This window comes from Thalia democratica, chromosome 1 (assembly GCF_965202585.1).
Source record: "Thalia democratica chromosome 1, ktThaDemo2.hap1.1, whole genome shotgun sequence".
NCBI classification, from domain to species: Eukaryota; Metazoa; Chordata; class Thaliacea; order Salpida; family Salpidae; genus Thalia; species Thalia democratica.
In genome coordinates, this window is record NC_139165.1 from 68,972,280 (window position 1) to 68,990,929 (window position 18,650).

General features: G+C 25.9%; 1 protein-coding gene across 1 annotated transcript; it reads left to right on the top strand.

Annotated features, from left to right (window-relative positions):
* Positions 1-3,682: 3,682 nt before the first annotated feature.
* On the top strand, positions 3,683-11,463 carry LOC145844129 (uncharacterized). The gene is made up of 11 exons (XM_082951493.1): positions 3,683-3,808; positions 5,759-5,827; positions 6,474-6,524; positions 6,692-7,123; positions 7,476-7,535; positions 7,981-8,144; positions 8,605-8,895; positions 9,145-9,284; positions 10,426-10,564; positions 11,078-11,180; positions 11,298-11,463. Exons 1-11 carry the CDS (start codon positions 3,726-3,728, stop codon positions 11,446-11,448), a joined length of 1,683 nt encoding a protein of 560 aa, XP_082807619.1. The 5' UTR covers positions 3,683-3,725; the 3' UTR covers positions 11,449-11,463.
* The last annotated feature ends 7,187 nt before the right edge of the window (positions 11,464-18,650 follow it).

Below are 18,650 nucleotides of genomic sequence, written 5' to 3' on the forward strand. Positions count from 1 at the left end.
ATCTAATATACTTTAGACGTTTTAAATATTTTCATATAACTTTTTACATGTTTAAATAGGTTTCTAAAGAAAAATTGTTAAAGATCTAAGGGTCTGTAGAGTTTTAGTTGGAAGTAAATATTACTTTATACAAAGTAGCTTTTTAAAATTAAAAAAATAATTATCACCCATTTACAAAAAAAGTCTGTTTTAAAAAGTTCTGTTTGAAAAGAATGATAAAAATACTCATCACGTAGTAAATATTCTATAGAGTCTTATTGTCTTAAGTAATTCAGTTGTATTATTGTTACTAGCGTAGTATAAACTTTTTACACTTTAATACAATTTCTTTTTAAATAATACGAAATAATAACAATACAAAAAATATTATAACTAAGGATAAGCTATATTTTTTTTTTATTTTAAGACAAATGTAATCAAAAGATAGATAACGATTATGGTGTACAGACAGATTATTTTGAATAAGCAAGTAAATTATGTAAAAGACTCATTTAAATCTTAAATCGTATCTTGTGAATTGAAATCAAACTTATGCTATGTTTACAATAGTTAAAGTGTTTCAAAGAAAAATTAAGGTTGTCGAACTTACTATTTGACTAGTTTAAATTGTAGCAAAACTTTGTTTTGTTGACTGAATAGTTTACAAAAACTCAGACTTGAAAAAAATTAAGCAATTAGGATTGAAGTTATAAGTTTATTTAAAATATTTCCTTATTTCAACTTAGGAGTCTAACTTTATTTTACTAAGATCAACGAAAACAAGTTAAAATAAACAAAGGTTTTAAGCTTTAACATGAGAAATATATTAGATAAATAACGCTTTAGATTGGTTAAAAAATGTTAGTTTTTTGGTTCTAGATAACCTAAATCAATAATATTTTTCTATATTTAAAGCAAAATCATTTTGATTTATGGTAATTATTGGTTGTCGAAGTTTATAAATTTTTATGTTAGCCTGAGCATTTGTATACTACAGATTTAGTTTTAACTAAAACAGTTACTAGTACAACTACATGCATTAAACGTTTTTTAAGACAACAAAATGTATTTAGGTAAATTTGATAATTTTCATAGATGTTTTAATTTAAACAGCAGTTTGTAAAAATCTTTTTTTTTTCAAGATAACGTGGTTTCTCTATGTTAAACTAATAACATATGCTGCAAATTTTCGTTGTGCGTTCCAACGAACTTGTTCCGTTTGAAGTTTTATTAGCAATCATTGTTAGCAATTAATAAATTTTGAACATTCGTTTCAACTATTGGGGTTTTTTTAGATATTATTTTTGGTATATACTATTTGTAATAGAAATTGTCTAAAGTGTTTTAAAATGTGGTTGGTTTTTTAATTAAATAGTATTTTAATTAGGAATAGGTATTCATTTTAAGTAGTGATGTACCGGACTCACTATCCGGGTCCGGCCGGATATTGCCACTTTTGTCTGATATCCGGATCCGGCCGGATTCTAATTTGAAAAAAAAGTCCGGATCCGGTTCCGGCCGGACTCTAATTTGAAAAAAAAGTCCGGATCCGGTTCCGGCCGGATTCTAATTGGAAAAAAAAGTCCGGATCCGGGTCCGGCCGGATCCTAACAGAGATCCGGCCGGACCCGGATCTTGTTAGTATAAAAGAGCATACTGAAAAGTATTTTTTCAAAAACAAACCCTGTGTAAATTAATAAGAGTCATTTTTGTCAGTTAAAATTAAACACCTACCGTGATTGGCTCATTTTGTACACGTGACTAATTTACATTTGTATACATTTAAACTATGAAATAAACATTTCAGAAATGCAACTCTTTATATATGTTGTGAAATTGAAAACTTTGGAATGAATACTTGCATTATTTGTTGTTTAAATTTGAGCTCAGAGAATATTTAGAGTAAATACGGTTGAATGTACGAGCTAATGAGAATCATATGACGAAATGTTTCAAACTATATACTGATGCAACAAAACATCAGAACTTGACAGGCAGATTATATGTAAGCAGTTAGTTAGTTTGGTTTGCAGCTTGAAGCAACAAAATATCTTGAACTTTTTTGTGAATGCTTATTGTAAGTAGTGTTTTGTTTTAAAAGTGAATATTTCAACTGGTGTTTAATTGTATAAATATTTAAGCCAGGTTTATAGTTTAATAGTTAATTAAAAATTTTACAGTTTCTTGTTTACTAAAAGTTTTATTTAATTTTTAGTTTATTGTTTTAAGTCTTTTGATATAGATTTAAATAGCTTCCAGTTTTTAAAGTGTTACCAAATTAATTAATAGTTTTGTATATGCTAGTATTTCTTGTTGTGTTTTATATAAAAGATTCATCACTCAAAACTGTCGTGTCTGATTATAGAAAATAGTCTCAGTTAGAATTTAGAATTTTTTAGATATTAAATAAATAAGGTAGGATTTAGTTATGATGGGTAGTACTAATAAGTTAAGTGTACCACAATCAGTCCACAACTTTACTACCAAATTGTCAACCTTTGCTAGCTGTTCTACTGATTATTAGGTTAAAGTATTTTTTTCAGTTTTTAAAAACCTCATTCTGACTCAGGCTGGTTTATACTCACTCTAGCTAGTTTTGTTGACTTAAACAGTGGCAACACTGCTAGTTTGAAAATTTTTGGGAATTTTAGAAAATCTTGGACTGCCTAAGGCTAGTTTAGTCTTTTATAAAACTCAGGCTAGTTTTCTTTTAGATTTTGAATGAGCTTGAGCTGATCCAGTTTTCAATATTTTGTAATTTTCTAGTGTATTTTGTTCGAGAACTTGATTTCAGATTTTTAATTGTAAATAACACCTAAATTTGTAAACCTTGTGGCTAGCTGTTCTACTTATTATTAGATTAAAGTTCTTTTTTTTTCAGTTTTTAAAAACCTCATTCTGACTCAGGCTAGTTTATAGTCAAGTGATGTACCCGGACTCACTATCCGGGTCCGGGTCCGGCCGGATATTGCCATTTTTGTCTGATATCCGGATCCGGCCGGATTCTAATTTGAAAAAAAAGTCCGGGTCCGGTTCCGGCCGGATTCTAATTTGAAAAAAAAGTCCGGATCCGGTTCCGGCCGGATTCTAGTTTGAAAAAAAAGTCCGGATCCGGTTCCGGCCGGATTCTAATTTGAAAAAAAAGTCCGGATCCGGGTCCGGCCGGACCCGAAATTGTGGGTCCGGTACATCACTAATTTTAAGTTACTTGCTTGAAAAAACTACTTTATTAAAACACGAAATACAACCATTTATAGTAAAAAATATATAAATGAACAAAGTTGGTATCTGTAACAATATATTTTGGATAAAAATTTATACACAGGAAAAAACTTTTTGTAAAATAAATATTAAAATTTTTAAAGCTATTTTGTTTTATTATTAATTCGAAATAGAACTTAGGAGTTTATATACTTTTAACAACTATAAAGTAAGTTTTTTGTTTATTAAAAATCTTTTTTTGAGCTAGAAATATCAACAGACTTTGATATAAGACCTAAAAGTAAACAAACGCCTACATTTAATAATCTTTAAAATCAACGCATGAATTTTAATTAAAATATTTTACTTTGTTCATTAAAAGTACTTAAATCTTTGTTTTAGCTACTATACTCATAAAAAAAAACATTATTAATTTATTTAAACTTATAATTCAGAACTGTAGTTGTTTGTAAATATTTTCTAAACTAAAATATTAAGCTGTTACTTATTTATGTAGCTTTATAACTAAATAATAAGTTATAACAATGAAGAGACAACATTGTTGTTTTCTATCTGTTATACTTCTACTAGCAGTTTGTACTGGAGGTTATAAGTTTCCAGACTTTGGGTTAGTTTTTCTTTCAGACGTTATATATTTTTTTTTTTTTTTGTATTTAACTAAAGAGTAATATGTTATAAAAACAAATTTAAATACTTAATAAGGTCAGGTTGAAAACAGCTAGCTAAAAAGTTAATATGATATACGACTTTTTTATAAATAAATCAATACAATGATAAAAGTTTTACTTTTGCTTTATTTTTATTTTTTAGTTTCAAATTAATCAATTTTAAGTTTTATGTTTATTAAACTATAACGAATTTATGAAATAAGTTTAAGGCTTTAAGTTTTAACTTTTTAAAATAAAGTTATTCTAAAAACTATAAGCACTTGTTTTGATAAAAATTTAAATATTAATACTATATCTTGATAAAGTATAAATATATAGTTTGTTACAGATAGTAAAAAAAAACATTTTTTTTTAAGTATAGCATTCAGTTGCAGTAGTTTAAAGATTTTAATATGATAACTATCTATATTAAAAATAGCATTGAAATACAGAACCCTAACTATAACTGAATTCTTACCGTAGTTATATATGTTAAAATGTATAAAGAAATTTAAAAAAACATTTACTAAATAAAAGTATTTTTAATCACTTAAGTTTACTTGATATTGTTTAAAAAATTCTTCCTTTGAACATCAGTTGTCTTTTCTTGAGTAGACAATTCAAACGTACTACAACTAAGCCATCGATTAGCCTTCTTTTATTCAGAGTAAATACTGAATTAACCATTTACAGCTGCATTCAAGAATAACTTTTTCTTTTTCACGCTTTATACTTAAAGTTTTATGTAAATTTCGGTTCAAGTTTTTTTTTACTATTAACGAATTAAGACGAATTTAGTTACCTACGTTTTGTATAAAAAACTACATTTTTTAGTTTAAGATTTTTATAACTCAACTTTGAATTTGTAGATTTCTTTAGTTTAGATTATAGCCTAAATTTTAAAGTTGTAGTTGCATATAAATTAACTTTTTTAAGTCAAGTTTTGAAACTAAAGATCATATTTCAGCTTAAAAAACTAAAATCTGATCATTAATTTTTCTGTAGAATTTAAGATTTTCCATTTGAGTTTTAAATGCATAATTCTTACTTCAATTAAAGGTTATAGATTGTATTCATAAAAATTAAACAATAAATCCTAAACAGATTTTACTATTAAAGAATAAGATTGTTATTAACTTAGCTTAGATTTATATATAATACCTACTTTTAGATAAATTAGTTCAGTATATAGTTTAAGTGTGTTTTTTTTCTTTTGTGTCTATTCACAAAGTTTATCTCATTACAGTATAATGTCTATGTGTAGGTATATATATATATTAACAGTTGTATAAATTTAAAAGCTGAAAATAAGTTTTAAAGAATTCAGAAAATAAGACTTTAATTTTATATTTTACGAATTTTTTAAGCTATAATCAATTAACATGCCTAAATTTATTACACTTTGCAAAAAAATTTTATACCATGCAAATAATATATATTTTATTATTTTAAGTTAATCTAGGTTAATAATATAATATGTTTTCTTTTAAATTTTATGCGTATTTATTTTTTTGCTTTTTTAAAATTAGTTTTTATATAGTTCAAAATGTTTAACTAAATAAGTGGTGTCTAGTCCGATGACCGAAATATCATTTACACATTCAGGCCCTTTGACACATTTAGGCCTTTTTAAGTTTTAATTTCTTTATCGTGTACAACAAACAAATTAAAGGGAATACTAGCAACATAATACAAATTTTTCTTCAAAATTAGTTTTAAATTAAGCTTCCTTAAATCTAATCTAGATGTTTTAACTCTTGTTTTTTAATTAGTTCGTTAAAACATTATTCATTACAATCTAAAAGAAAAAAATTCCGAAACAATTTTTAGTTTCTGGTTTTAAAAGTTGTAAGTTAAGCTAACAAAATGTATAAAACAGTAATATTACAATTAAAGAATGAACTTTTCAGCGATTATGGTTTGGATAAAGAAAACTACAACAATGATTTTAATGAATGGGATGCAACAAACTATGACAAGTATGTTGATTAGTTACTTTTTTCCTGAGAAGTTTTGTTTACAGATTGAGTAGTAGTAACATGAAAGTTATATGAAAGTAACATGCTTAATAGTTCTACTTTGTTTATAAAAATACTTTAAAGTTTCACAGCTGTATATTATAAAGTTACATTTGTTTACAATTTTCACAACTTTTTAATAAATGACGAGTTTAACTTAAAAGTTCCAAAAATTTTATTTTAAAATCGATTTTAATATACAATACTTTTAGGACTTCATTACAATTTTTCTAAAGAAATTCAGTAGTCTTACTAACTTACCATACTGTTGTTTATAAAGATTTCATTTGACTTAGTCATTATTGGTTGGTAGAATTTAACAGATTATTTTCACAAAACTTAATGCAGAAGTATCAAAAACAATTGTAATATATAATTAAACTTTTAAAAGTAAAATTTGAGTTTTATTAATTATACTTTATTTAATCTTTTTCTTTAATATTTAAACGTTTTACATCTGTTGAAGTCAATATTCTTAGAAGCAAACGTTATCCAGCTTTGTTTTAGGTACCTGAACATATTTAAAAACAACTGGTTTTAATCACCATAAAAAGTAAGTTTTTAAACTTAAAATTAATTAAAAGTTAGATCTAAGTTAACTAAACAGAAAACTGAGAGACAAGAAAACTCTGCATGAAATTGAATCGGAGTTGTATGGGTATGATACATGTTGTTTACAGAATTTATCAAACTGTTTTTCATGTTTTCAACATTACAACTGTGCAAATAGTGTTCTTAAATATTTTTAATTCTTTTAATTATAACAATTGCTTTAATTGAAAAAATACCAGCAGTATAAAAATATTTGTTTTAATATTTTTACAGAAAAGAAGAACAGCCGGAGCCTGAGCCTAAAATGGGAAAAGCTGAAAAAGTTGAACAAATTAAGGAAAAACTAGTTAAGAAAGCGCACATGAAGGCTTTTAAATCTAAAAAAGAAACTGCACAAGGAAGGAGTATGAGCCACGGAAGAAGTATTTCAGTAGCTAAAAATACGAAGAAAGCAAGCTCTAAAAAGACTCAATCTAAACATCAATCAACAAAAAAAAGTTCAAAAACACCAGTCGCTAAAAAAAGTTCAAACCATAAAAAGCCCTCTACAAAACCGTCTGTGAAAAAACAACAAAAAGGAAAAGTTGTGATAAAAACAGTTTCTATCAAGGTGACTGGCTCTAAAAAATCAAAGAAACTGAAAACCAAAAAGAAGAGTAAAACCCCAAAGATTAAATCGAAAACAAAAAAGTCTTCTCATAAAAAGTACTTTTTAAATTGATACAAGCTTAGCGTCAGTATAACTTTGTTTTAAACACGATTTTTGTTAAATGTTTAAATGTTTTTGTTTAAATTAAACTAAGAAATGTATTATAATTTGTTCTACTTACAATTTTTGTTAAGAATATTTACAGATTTAGTTGACAATACAAAATAAAAAGTTTAAGATAAAAACTCTTTCGAAACTATTTTCAGTACGAATAGTTCTGCAACATAAATATATAACTAATTTTTTGATTTTAAGTTTTACTTTTTAAAGTAGTTACTTCTAGCTACAGTTAGTAGAGTTTTATTATAATTTAATGTTATGTTTTTAAAAATGTGAATTATTTTCTAGAGTAAATGAAAAACATCAAAAGAAAAAAGCGTCTGGGAAAGTAAACGTAGGAGATATAGGGTTAATATATCAAATATTATACGCATTTTAAAAACTTCTAAATAATTTTCCTCTTTTAATGAATTTGTTATACTTTTCATCTTATGCTAGTAAAAACATTTTTGTTATTTTAGATTTTTTTTTTCGAATTTTTAAAAGTTCTTGTTATTTTCAAGTTTTCCTTGTTTTAATCCATGTATTACAAGTGTTATAAACAAATTAATTCAAAGGTATTGTTGTATTGATATAAATGTCAAATTAAAAAAACAAAGCAGAAAAAACAAATTATACCTAAACTTTGTTTCTTTAGAGATTATACAATAGTGTTTAATTAGAAATACATATTTTTGCTTTGAGAAACAACAAAAGTCATTTATATTATTCTTTTCTGATAAAGTCTGTCAGTTGTATTTATAAAAAAATTATTGTTTGAGATTTTAGTAATGTTTTATAATTTCTTCTACAGATTAGTTGGACTTCAAGTTTTAATGGCCTTGTTTGTGATTCTGGCATCAGTTGTTATAGTTCTTAATTCACTTGCCTTGTGGACTCTTTTCATTGATTCAAGTGCAGACAAACTAAAATTTAATGTTTTAAAAAGCTGGCTTGCTATTCTTGATTTTATGAGTGGTTAGAAAAAGTTTATACCTGTATTTTGTACTTTTTTACTGATTGCTAACTATTCCAATAATCTTTTTTTAAATTCTGTATGTTAAAGTGTTAGTTTACAAATATTTGTATTAAAATTTGAAAAAAAAGTATATATACTTACCTATCCAAAAACAATCTGAGCAATTAAAAAAAACAATTTTTGATTATTTTAAAGCTTTTTCATTATAAATTTTGTCATTTATATAATCGGCTCAACCTTTAGTCGATAAAATTAATTAAAACATCTATTAAGTTTAGTTAAACTAAAATTAGAAAAGTACTTTGAAAATTCAATGTACTTTTATGTAAACGAAAACATTTGTGTATTGTGTTGTTTAAAATGAATTATCTTTCGAACTAAAATTTAAATGTTCAAATTACCATTAAATTTACTACTACAAATCGCTTTCCTAAATTTTATGCTTAATGAATTTTTCAGGTGTATATGTGTTCGCTGTAATTGTGCCGAACGTGTTTTGGACCATCGACAACCATTTCAAGTCTGAGGATCTCAGCCAACTGAGTCAGCCTCATTCCGTCAGCTCCAACGCTCTCGGTGCAATTTTTTTGTTTCTGTTCGTTGCATCGTTGTACCTGACGTCATACTTGGCTTTGTGGAGGTACAGCTCGTTGAGAAACAGACATTACGTAGAAAACATGACGGTGAACAGAATGAGGTTCAATATTTCGATCTGCGTCATCCTCGCCCTCGTCGTGTCAACATTTCCCCGTTTGTTGTTTTTTTTTTAAATTGTTTATTGTAATTTATATTTTAAAGTATTTTTGATTAAGTTTTTAAATAAAGTTTAGGTAAACTTTTACTTAATCTCTTTGTTTAAGCCATGGTTTAAGCAGTGATTATAGACAAAAACCCTCAACTGTCTATTTACATGACACCTTTAAAAGATGTTTAGTAAAGCGAACAAAGGATGAATTAAGTTTGATAATAAACATTTATTTATGTATATTTCAATTTCAGTTTGGTTTCCAAAGCACTTTGCGTTCGATTACCAGCATAACATATTTGTATTTTGGTTCGAGGCACTCGGAAAATCAACTTTCCACTTTAGTGTGTCTGTTTGTCTTCTCCTGTCGATTGTTCTACCGATGCTAGCCATTGTGAGTTTGTTTATAAACTGTATCATTACGTACCAGATATTCATTGAATAATTTAATAATCATTAGTATAGTTTTGTTTTTGTGTTACTATAATAACATTTAATAAGGTAGTGACACGTGTTATTTTTTCATTACTAATTGCATAGATACTATAGAAATCTTTAAAAATACCAATGTTACAACATCATTTTCAAAAAGTTAAAGTCTTATTTTCATAGTTTCGGTAGATTTCTAAGTCAATTATTTTTCATGTTTTCTAATGTTTAGTAACTACTAAACTCAAAAAAAAGCTAATTACTTGTTACTTTTAAGTTTTAATTTAATGATCTTTCATTAAGTTTTAATGTTTAATGTTTTTTTAACTTTTGTTTTATTTCAACATCACTTAGCTAGTAAGAATTACAAGTCTTCTATGTAAATAGTTTTCGTCCAAAGAAATATAGCTTTACTTTAACATAGCAACAATTTTTCTTTTAAATACATCGTTTTACTGTTTAATAAAAATACTTGACAGTTTGATAAACAATGTTGTCAATATTTTTAGAAAAAATAGCATGTTATAAGTTTAAAATTGCTGCATATTTATAACTGAGGTAATTTTATTTTATTCGTTAAAGTGGTCCTTACAAAGCTTTGAATTTTTGTTTTGTATGTTTGCTAGACAGTTTTGATGTTCATCTGTTATAGTTTTCAATTTCGTAATTAAGAACTCTATGCCAACGAGTCACATTTTTGTTCAATTAAAAAAGTTCTCATTAGTGTTTAAACTTTAATTATATTAATCTGTTTAAGAAAAACACCTTAACTTTTTAAAGGATAGAGCATGACTATGTTTTTACAGTATTAACTCTTATTGTAATAAAAAATTTCTAGACTTTTAATTTTTTTAATCAAAAAACTAACTAATATACCTATACAGTATTAAGTTTAGCTTTAGTTGTTTTATAGTGTTAAATGTAAGTATATTTAAAGTTATTAATTGTTACTGTTAATGAACATAATTCTTTATTCAAAAACACAAGTTAAAATTAAACTCTACCACTAATAGATTTATTTCATAGTAAGGCAATTATGAAATGGTAGTTTTTCGGATAAACTTCAGAATAATAATTTTCAAAAAAAAAGTCTTTATCCTTTATAGATTTTCATAACAATAATAACATGGATTCTAACAAAGAAGAATACTGATGCGAACATAGGAGATGTTGAGTATATAGATGAAGAAGTATCTCTAACAAAAGCAACATCTTTTATGGGAATTGGATTCGTACTTTTAGTATGTTAGTAACGTTATATTTATTAGTTTTATAACTTAATTAAAAAAAATAGTGATAAAAAAATTTTCGTATTCTAACTAAACTATTAAATTATACCGTGGCATGTTTGCTTAGTTTTAAGATTTAACTTTTATAACAAGTCATAAACTAATTCATAGTGTTAATACTTTTAATAAATTATATTACTTTTTGTTTTTAAACTTTTGATATACAAGTTGTTTCTAGATATATAAGAAAAAACTTCTTTTAAATTGTTAACGTTGTTAAAAACTTTATTTTATTACAACTTATTGGAAAAACACTTTTAAAATTATGGTTCTTAGTTTCTTCTTAACATTTAGACGTATTTTGCGGCTTTTTTACATTTTAACTTCAGCAACTAGATATTTCCAATTAGATTCATCGTTACCATTCTACTTTAGTAAAATATTTAAAACTAAAACAAGTTAACGAACAAATTTTAATAGTTTAAACTGTATAATAATCTTTACTAAAACTATAAACATTTTTGTTTAGTTCCGTTTCTTCTGGTTTCTTACTTATATGTGGGCAAGATTATTTCATATGAAAAGACTTACGTTGCACACATTGTTCTATTTTTTGTTTTCTGCTGCAGAAGGTTTGCCAATTAAATAATTTTCCAACAAACTACGTTATGAACTTCTAAAAACTTACAACTATTATTTTACCTATATTTTAACATTTGAAAATACTGTTATTCAATTTAAATATGCAGTTTGCTCAATGTTGGAGTGTACACTGTGACAAGTGTGCAAGATGGAGGCTCGTTATCAAAGACTTTTGGACATGAAACATCATCAAACCATAAATTTATGGGATCAAGATCTGATGAAGAAGAACCGATGCTGCAAGAAAGCGATAACTAAGTGTTTAATGGATAAACATACACAGATAAAAAAATAGTGGCTAACAATATTGTTGCAAAAATAACGTTTAGATTTTAATTTGTAATAAATCCTAATGTTTATTGTTAGCATAAATTATAAATTATTATTGTTTTATAAATCAATCTTTAAGAAATGATCAATTATCCAGCGTTAACTTTGCTGTAAAAAAAAAGTAGTAAACACAGTTTGTCAGAATTTTTAGTTTTATTGACAGTTTGGTACAGGTTTGAACGAAAAACATCTAAACCTAAGTTAAAAATTTTCTAAACTTTTATTTCTATTGAACAAAAACTTCAGCAACATAATAACGTTCTGTGTAGTAGAAAACTATAAATTTAGATTTGTACTACAACGCTTCTTCGTATTACTGGTTCAATAACATGATATGCTCAGAAAGGAGCACCCCGAAGCTAAAAGCACACTCTGGTCCAGCAGAAAAAGGTTCGACGACACTCCTACACATCTTCGTAATTATTGCTTTTATTGCTACTGTAACTACTGTCTTCGAGTCATGGATACCAGGTACTTAAAATGTTATCAAAGATGAAACTTTAGTATTTAAGTCATGTGAATACACAACCACCACTGATCACACTTTAGACAGAGCAGTTTATTCTTATCCTTTGTACCAATCCTTAGGTCAAAAAATGTAGCACATATAGAAAACTAATAAAAAATAGCATATAGTCTTAGTTTTAGCCTAAAATATCCATAAAACATTATTATGACTATAAAACAATATACAGATGTGACAACAGTTATTTATTTGTTATACAAAAAACTCTAAAACTTACTCCTTAACCTCTTGTAACTTTAAAGTATATGTAACTACTGTAGTAGAATATTATTCTTGTTAAACTTTTTAATTTATAATTCATCTAATTTTATCTACGTAATAGTGCGAAAAGATATACTTTGTTAATATTTCTCAAAGTGTTCTTAGAAGCATTTCATCTTATAAACTTGTCAAAAGCTGTTTTACATTAATTCGTTAAAAGTTCTAGTGTATTTTGTAGGATAAATTAAGAAAAAAAAATTAGTAATTTTGGATAAAAATGGTCTATTTAATTACCTAGAGCGCAATGATTAAGTGTGCAAAGCTTAAAAAAGTTCGAATTTTTGTAATATACTAGTTAAAAAAGTCTTTTATGCGTAAGCATTTATTTTACTTTGTTTTTTGATTATAATTTTTATATATTTCATACTCAGTTTATTTTGTGTTTTATTAGTAAAAGCAATGCTAAGTTTGTAAAACTGCTCACAAGTTGTTAGTACTTTTTTGAAAGTTCGGATTTATTAGACTAAGTCTTTTGCGCAGGCAAACAAATTTTCGTAAGTTTACATCTAAAATTTAAATTAAATAAAATAGTCATTAAATTTGCGTTATAGCTTATTTAAAATACTTTTCAATCTTACTTAAAAGAACATTTACGTTGTTTCGATAAGTTGTTTTAACTAAAAGATAAGTCGCTGGCGGAGGTTTATGCTTAACGGGCCCAAAATACTTAGTTTGCCATTCCCTTACTTTGTTTAAATTTATAACATATTATATTCAATTTTTTAAATAATAACTAACACTAACACTAACACCTTACTGACACTTACTGCATGCACTTTAAGAGTCCTTTTTATTATATTGTTCTTTAAACTTAAAAAAAAGCTAGTTTAGTCTAGAAGTTGAAAACAAACTAAGTTATATTTAGTTATATACTTATATACGTACATTTTTAAAAATCAATCCGAATTTTTATAAATCTAAAACAAAATAATTTAATGTATACATTCATTATACTAAATGTTTTAATGGATTCTTATTAACTTAAATTTGTTATAAAGAGAGCTAAGTTTCAACACTAAAATAGCTACGAACTTTGATTTATGTTAAAAAACAGTAATCCAAGGAAGGGTGTTTGTACTTTTATTTAGTTGATTCAGCAGTTGTAAACTTTAATTGCGCAAAGTCCATAAAACGAAGTGCCGCAGTCTTCGTCGTTAAGGCCCCCATTGTCGCCGATTGTGACGCAATCTTCATCAAAAAAGTCGTTGGGCTCGCCGCTGTTCCACTCGTAAAGGTCAGGGTTGACATATCTTGGATCGTACCAAGAGCCGTCATTCAATCGAAACTGCCCCTCCATGCCACGGTCCTGGAGACCCACCCAAAGTTTTTGGTTCAGTTGGTCTACTAGATAACGGATTTCACTGTGTTGAAATGTAAAAACATTTTAAGAGTAAAAATAAATAAGCTCAAAATAAATGGTATGGTACAAAATGAAAAATATTCGGATAAACGTTTATTAAAAAAGTTATTTTAAGTTTTTAAAAGTTTATTAAAATGTTAACATATTTAAGAAATTTATATTTATTATAAAAACTAAAAACGTGTGGTATTGAGCTCCTTCACTTCCCAAGTTTTTACTTATCAGCTGGCCACCCATGTCAGCACACTGAGCTTGTGCGTTGTCCCAATTTCCTTTGTTTGTTGTCATCCTGAACTCATATCTCACTGTAAAAAATACATTTTACTTGTAAAGCGTATTTTTTAAGTGTTTATGTAGTCCTAGGTCTGTGTTAGGGGCTACCTTTAATTGGGGGAAGTCTCCTTTTTTGTGCTAAACGCTTTGAGCGTTTAGCTCTTAAGGCTTTTACTGAATTTACCTTACTCATTAGGTTTAACTTAGTAATTGTTAAGTATGTAATAAACTTAATATAAATAATTTCTTTAACGAAGTGAGTTTATTGAAAAGTGATTTTAAATGTGAAAACTAGAAAATAGAAATGATAAAGCAGCTAATATATCAATAGAATAAAACTGCGAGTATAAACACAACAAGTAAACACCAAATTCTACAAATTAAAACGTTCTTAAAGTGTCTGAATGTCACAATCTTAAATACAAAAATAGGTCTTACTAATAATATTACTAATAATACAGAGTCTTAATATATGTCGCGCTTCATGCACAACGACGGCTAAACTGAGCACAAAACAATACAACAATACAAATAAGTATAAAGATCTTATAAAATAAAAATCATAATTTAGTTTTCAAATTCAATTAGTGTCTTAAGGTCTTGAATTTTGTGTGCCTTCCGCACGGTCTTCTGGCTGAACTGAGCGCAATTACAAACATTGTTAAAGTTTTAATGTGTGATGATTTTATAAACAATCGTCTAACGCCCCCTGGCGGTCATTTAAAAACAAAAAAATATACAATTGTTACATTTATATGTTTGACTAGTTTACTAAATAAAATATTCTAATTTGATGGACGAAAAAAAAATAGTTATACCAGCTTTGTACTTATTATGTGTTTGTTTAATAAAACTATATAATCTAAAGACATTATAAACACATTTCTAATTTTTCTTTTGGTTTAGTATTTTAAAGTTGGAGCAAGAAAGGGTATTTAAAATTTTCTAAGTTTTAATCGTTTCTGTAAATTAAAAAAAAAAATATGGTTTAATGTCGCAATAGAAGATAAGTACAAAATTTAGACAAGTATTTAAGTTCTATGCATGTATCAATTTTAAAATGTACATGAACTTTTTGAGATATTGTTTTAATAAGATTTTAATTTGTACTATTATATGAAAGTTTTGTAAGTGTTTATAGTTAGAATAAATAAATTTAGAATCCTCATTTTCTTTTTTTTTACAAACATTTTCGAAGTTGTACTAAATTTATTTATCAAGTAATAAATCATTTTCAAAATTATCTAGTAAGTAGATAGTTTAAAAAGTTAATTAAAAGTTTTATGATAAATTAATATACTTTAGTTACAGACCACTGTGGAACAGACAAAAACTATGCAATATACAACCGCCTATTTAGTTGCACACACTATAAAAGCTATAACATAGTTCAAAAGATTAAATTTTTTAAACGATGTAAGCCAGGTTTTCGAATTTTTTTTGTACTACCCCCTTTGAAGAAGCTTTAAAAAGTAATGCCCCGTCTAACATCATTTCTCAAAAACCTACTGTGCGCAATATATTTTCTCGTAAAAAATACCCTTAATTACGCCTAAAACCTTTTTTTTATTTCAATGTCTCCAGAATATCAAGTATAAGTTTCAAACTGTGGTCTTGTGGTATCCTTACCGCCCCTTTGCGAGTCATGGTCCATTACTTTCTAAAATGACCCCCAAGGGTACCATATGATCCACCTTGAGAAATCCTGATGAAAACAGAGCAAACTCTACAGTCTGTGATCAACATTCATAATTGAAGAAAGGCTTAAGTTGAACACGCAAAAAACATTAAATGGAAAGCTAAATTATAGACAATTTACTAACTAAAAACAAACTAGGTCTTTTACTAAACATAAATATATTTCAACAATTTTCATTAGTGTGTTACAATTGTTACAAAATAAAGAATATTTTAAACTTGTATAGCCCTATAATTTCATCAGAAATTTATTAATCAAGCAAAACACAAAGCAAAAAAGGTAATTAAAATTTTAAATAAACAAAATAAACATAATATAAAAGCACTGATTGACTAAACAAGGATAACGAATAATCAAATTCTCTCTGCTTACATAACTTTGGTTTATTTAAATGAATGAAAAAAGAAATGAAAATGAAAAATGAAATGAGAATGAATGAAAAATTATTTTAATTAAAACCTTATTTCACAGAGCTAAGAAAACATGTTCTCCAGACGTTTTTGAGATCGAGCTTTATGTTATAAAAGAATTGCTAATAAATAAAGGGTATCCTAATCCTTTAATTGATAGAGTTTTTAAAACTGAAATCAATAGATTAAATTACATAAAGTCTTACGGTCCTGAGAAGTTTCCAGTTCTTTTAATTTTGCCTTATGCAGGTGAAAAATCGACTCAGATTGAAAGAAACATAAAGAAGTTAAAGAAAAAAGTATATCGTGCTGCTAAACTTAGAGTTATTTTTACATCAATTTCTGTTTTGATTCCTAAAGGTAAAACCTTATATCTAACAAACATAAAAGTTGCGTGGTTTACACGTTTGAATGCTGTTGTTTAAACAGTTATATTGGTCAAGCTATAGGCACCTTGAAACCAGAATTAAAGAGCACATTCCAAAAAGTGTAATTGATCATATTAGCAATCAGCCAAAGACTATTAGTATAGCAACTTCAAATGCAATGAAAATATTTTCAAAATCAGAACCTTTTTTTGGAAAAAAATACAATGAAATGAAATTTAGAAAATTTAGAAGTTGTAACAATATTTATGACCTGATCAAAATAGAAGCCATATACAATCAATTAAATAAATCAAAGTTATGTAAGCAGAGAGAATTTGATTATTTATTATCCTTGTCTAGTTAATTTGTGATCTTATATTATGTTTAATTATGTTTATTTAGAGTTTTAATTACTTTTTTTTTGTTTTTTTTTTGCTTGATTAACTAATTTCTGATGCAATTATAGGGCTATATAAGTTATTTTTTTTTGTAACAATTGTAACACACTGATGAAAATTGTTGGAATATGTTTGTGTTTAGTAAAAGACCTTGTTCGTTTTTAATCAAGTACAATAGCAGACTAATGTTTAAAACTTACTAATTAACATATCTTTTACTCAAGTTTTGTTTGCTCCATGTTAAAATTCATATTTTTTAAAATCACATATACATATGTCATAATACTTTGAAAATACATTTTAAACTGTCTACTTATAAGATAATTTTCAAATTATTTATCACTTAATAAAAAAATTTAGTATAGTTTCTAAAACGTTTGTGAAAATAAAACAAAAAACAAAATGAGTAATCTAAACTTTTATAATCTATTGCAACAATTTTTTTTCTACAAAGATTTATTTACAAAGTTTTTGGTAATAAAAAACAAATGAAACTTCCATATGAAGATTGCAAAGCTTGTTCGTCTTTTTCATAACTGTCACATTGATACTCATAAGAATTAATATTCATACACGCACCATGATGTACAAAATAAATAATAAAAATCAAATGTAGTTTCATTGCTCAATTTAAAAATCTAATTTTTAATTTACTATAATTTTTTCTTAATAGAATATTCTTAAAAAATTCAAACTTAAACTAAAATAAAATAGCATAAAGTAAAAAGCTGTTTTCAAGCTCAAGTTCGATTAATTGAGAACGTTTTACACTTTGATATTAAAAAAAATCATTTAAACGAAAACTACATAAAACAATCTAAATTAAAAGATAAATACTTACGTTAAAATTTTGAAACTTTTAAATGCAAAAGAGGTTTTAAAATTGTTAATTACTAACAAGTGTTCAAAAACTTTTTTTTAAAGCATCTTTATGCTTTATCTGCCTGAAAGCGCACAATATTACAACAGTAAACTTTTTTATAAATGTATTATTTATACAAACGCAATATGTTAGCTTTCACACAAAAATTGAGCAAAAACATACATGAATATTTTTTTACGTTGTTTATTGAAGGAAGCAAACAAAGTGTTTACTAAAATAAAATATAACAGCATGAAAGTCATAGGATATAATAATTTTATAGCATTTTTTCAATAATAGATTAGTTTTATATTTAAAAAAATATTCTTAGTATACAAACATTTTCAAAATGAACTATGTATAATTATGTGTTACTAGTAAAATTTTTTTTTTTTTGTTTTATCAAGTTCAAAAAATATTCTTGTAATAGATTATGAATCAGAAATTTATCTAAAAATATGACCATTTAGAAAAAAAAGACTTACAAAAGATTTTGTAATCTTGATATAAATTTTCTTACATTTTTAGTTTGTTTGTGAAAAAATGAATACTTACTAGAAATAATTTTTATTAGTTTTAATTCATAAGTCATGTTTTTCCAAAATTTAAATTATTTAAATTTTTGACTTAAACAAAAAAACTTCAAAACTAATTTTTAACATTAACAATCCACCCTTTTCGTTCAATTATAACTTATAAGCAATGTGTTTTTAACTCTTTTTGATTCAAAAAAGAGTATTTTTATTATATTTTCTACTAAATGAGAAATTTAATAAATAATATAGCAAGACTATTTAGGGCAAGTAACGTACGGACCGCGAGCCTAATTCGGCCTGAAATACTTTTTAGCTTAAAAAAAAAGTTGTTAAAAATGTTTAGAACTGCGGAACTTGTATTAAGTATTTTGAATTTAAAATCTGTTTGTTATTTAATGCACTGTTCAGTAGTGTTTAAAAACTGATCTGTTAATTAC

Bases quoted from the DNA above. Each gene is read 5' to 3' on its own strand.
- LOC145844129 (XM_082951493.1), top strand. From the start codon at position 3,726: ATGAAGAGACAACATTGTTGTTTTCTATCTGTTATACTTCTACTAGCA. The intron at 3,809-5,758 runs GTTAGTTTTTCT...TGAACTTTTCAG, and splicing joins TATAAGTTTCCAGACTTTGG to CGATTATGGTTTGGATAAAG. The intron at 9,285-10,425 runs GTGAGTTTGTTT...TATCCTTTATAG, and splicing joins TTCTACCGATGCTAGCCATT to ATTTTCATAACAATAATAAC.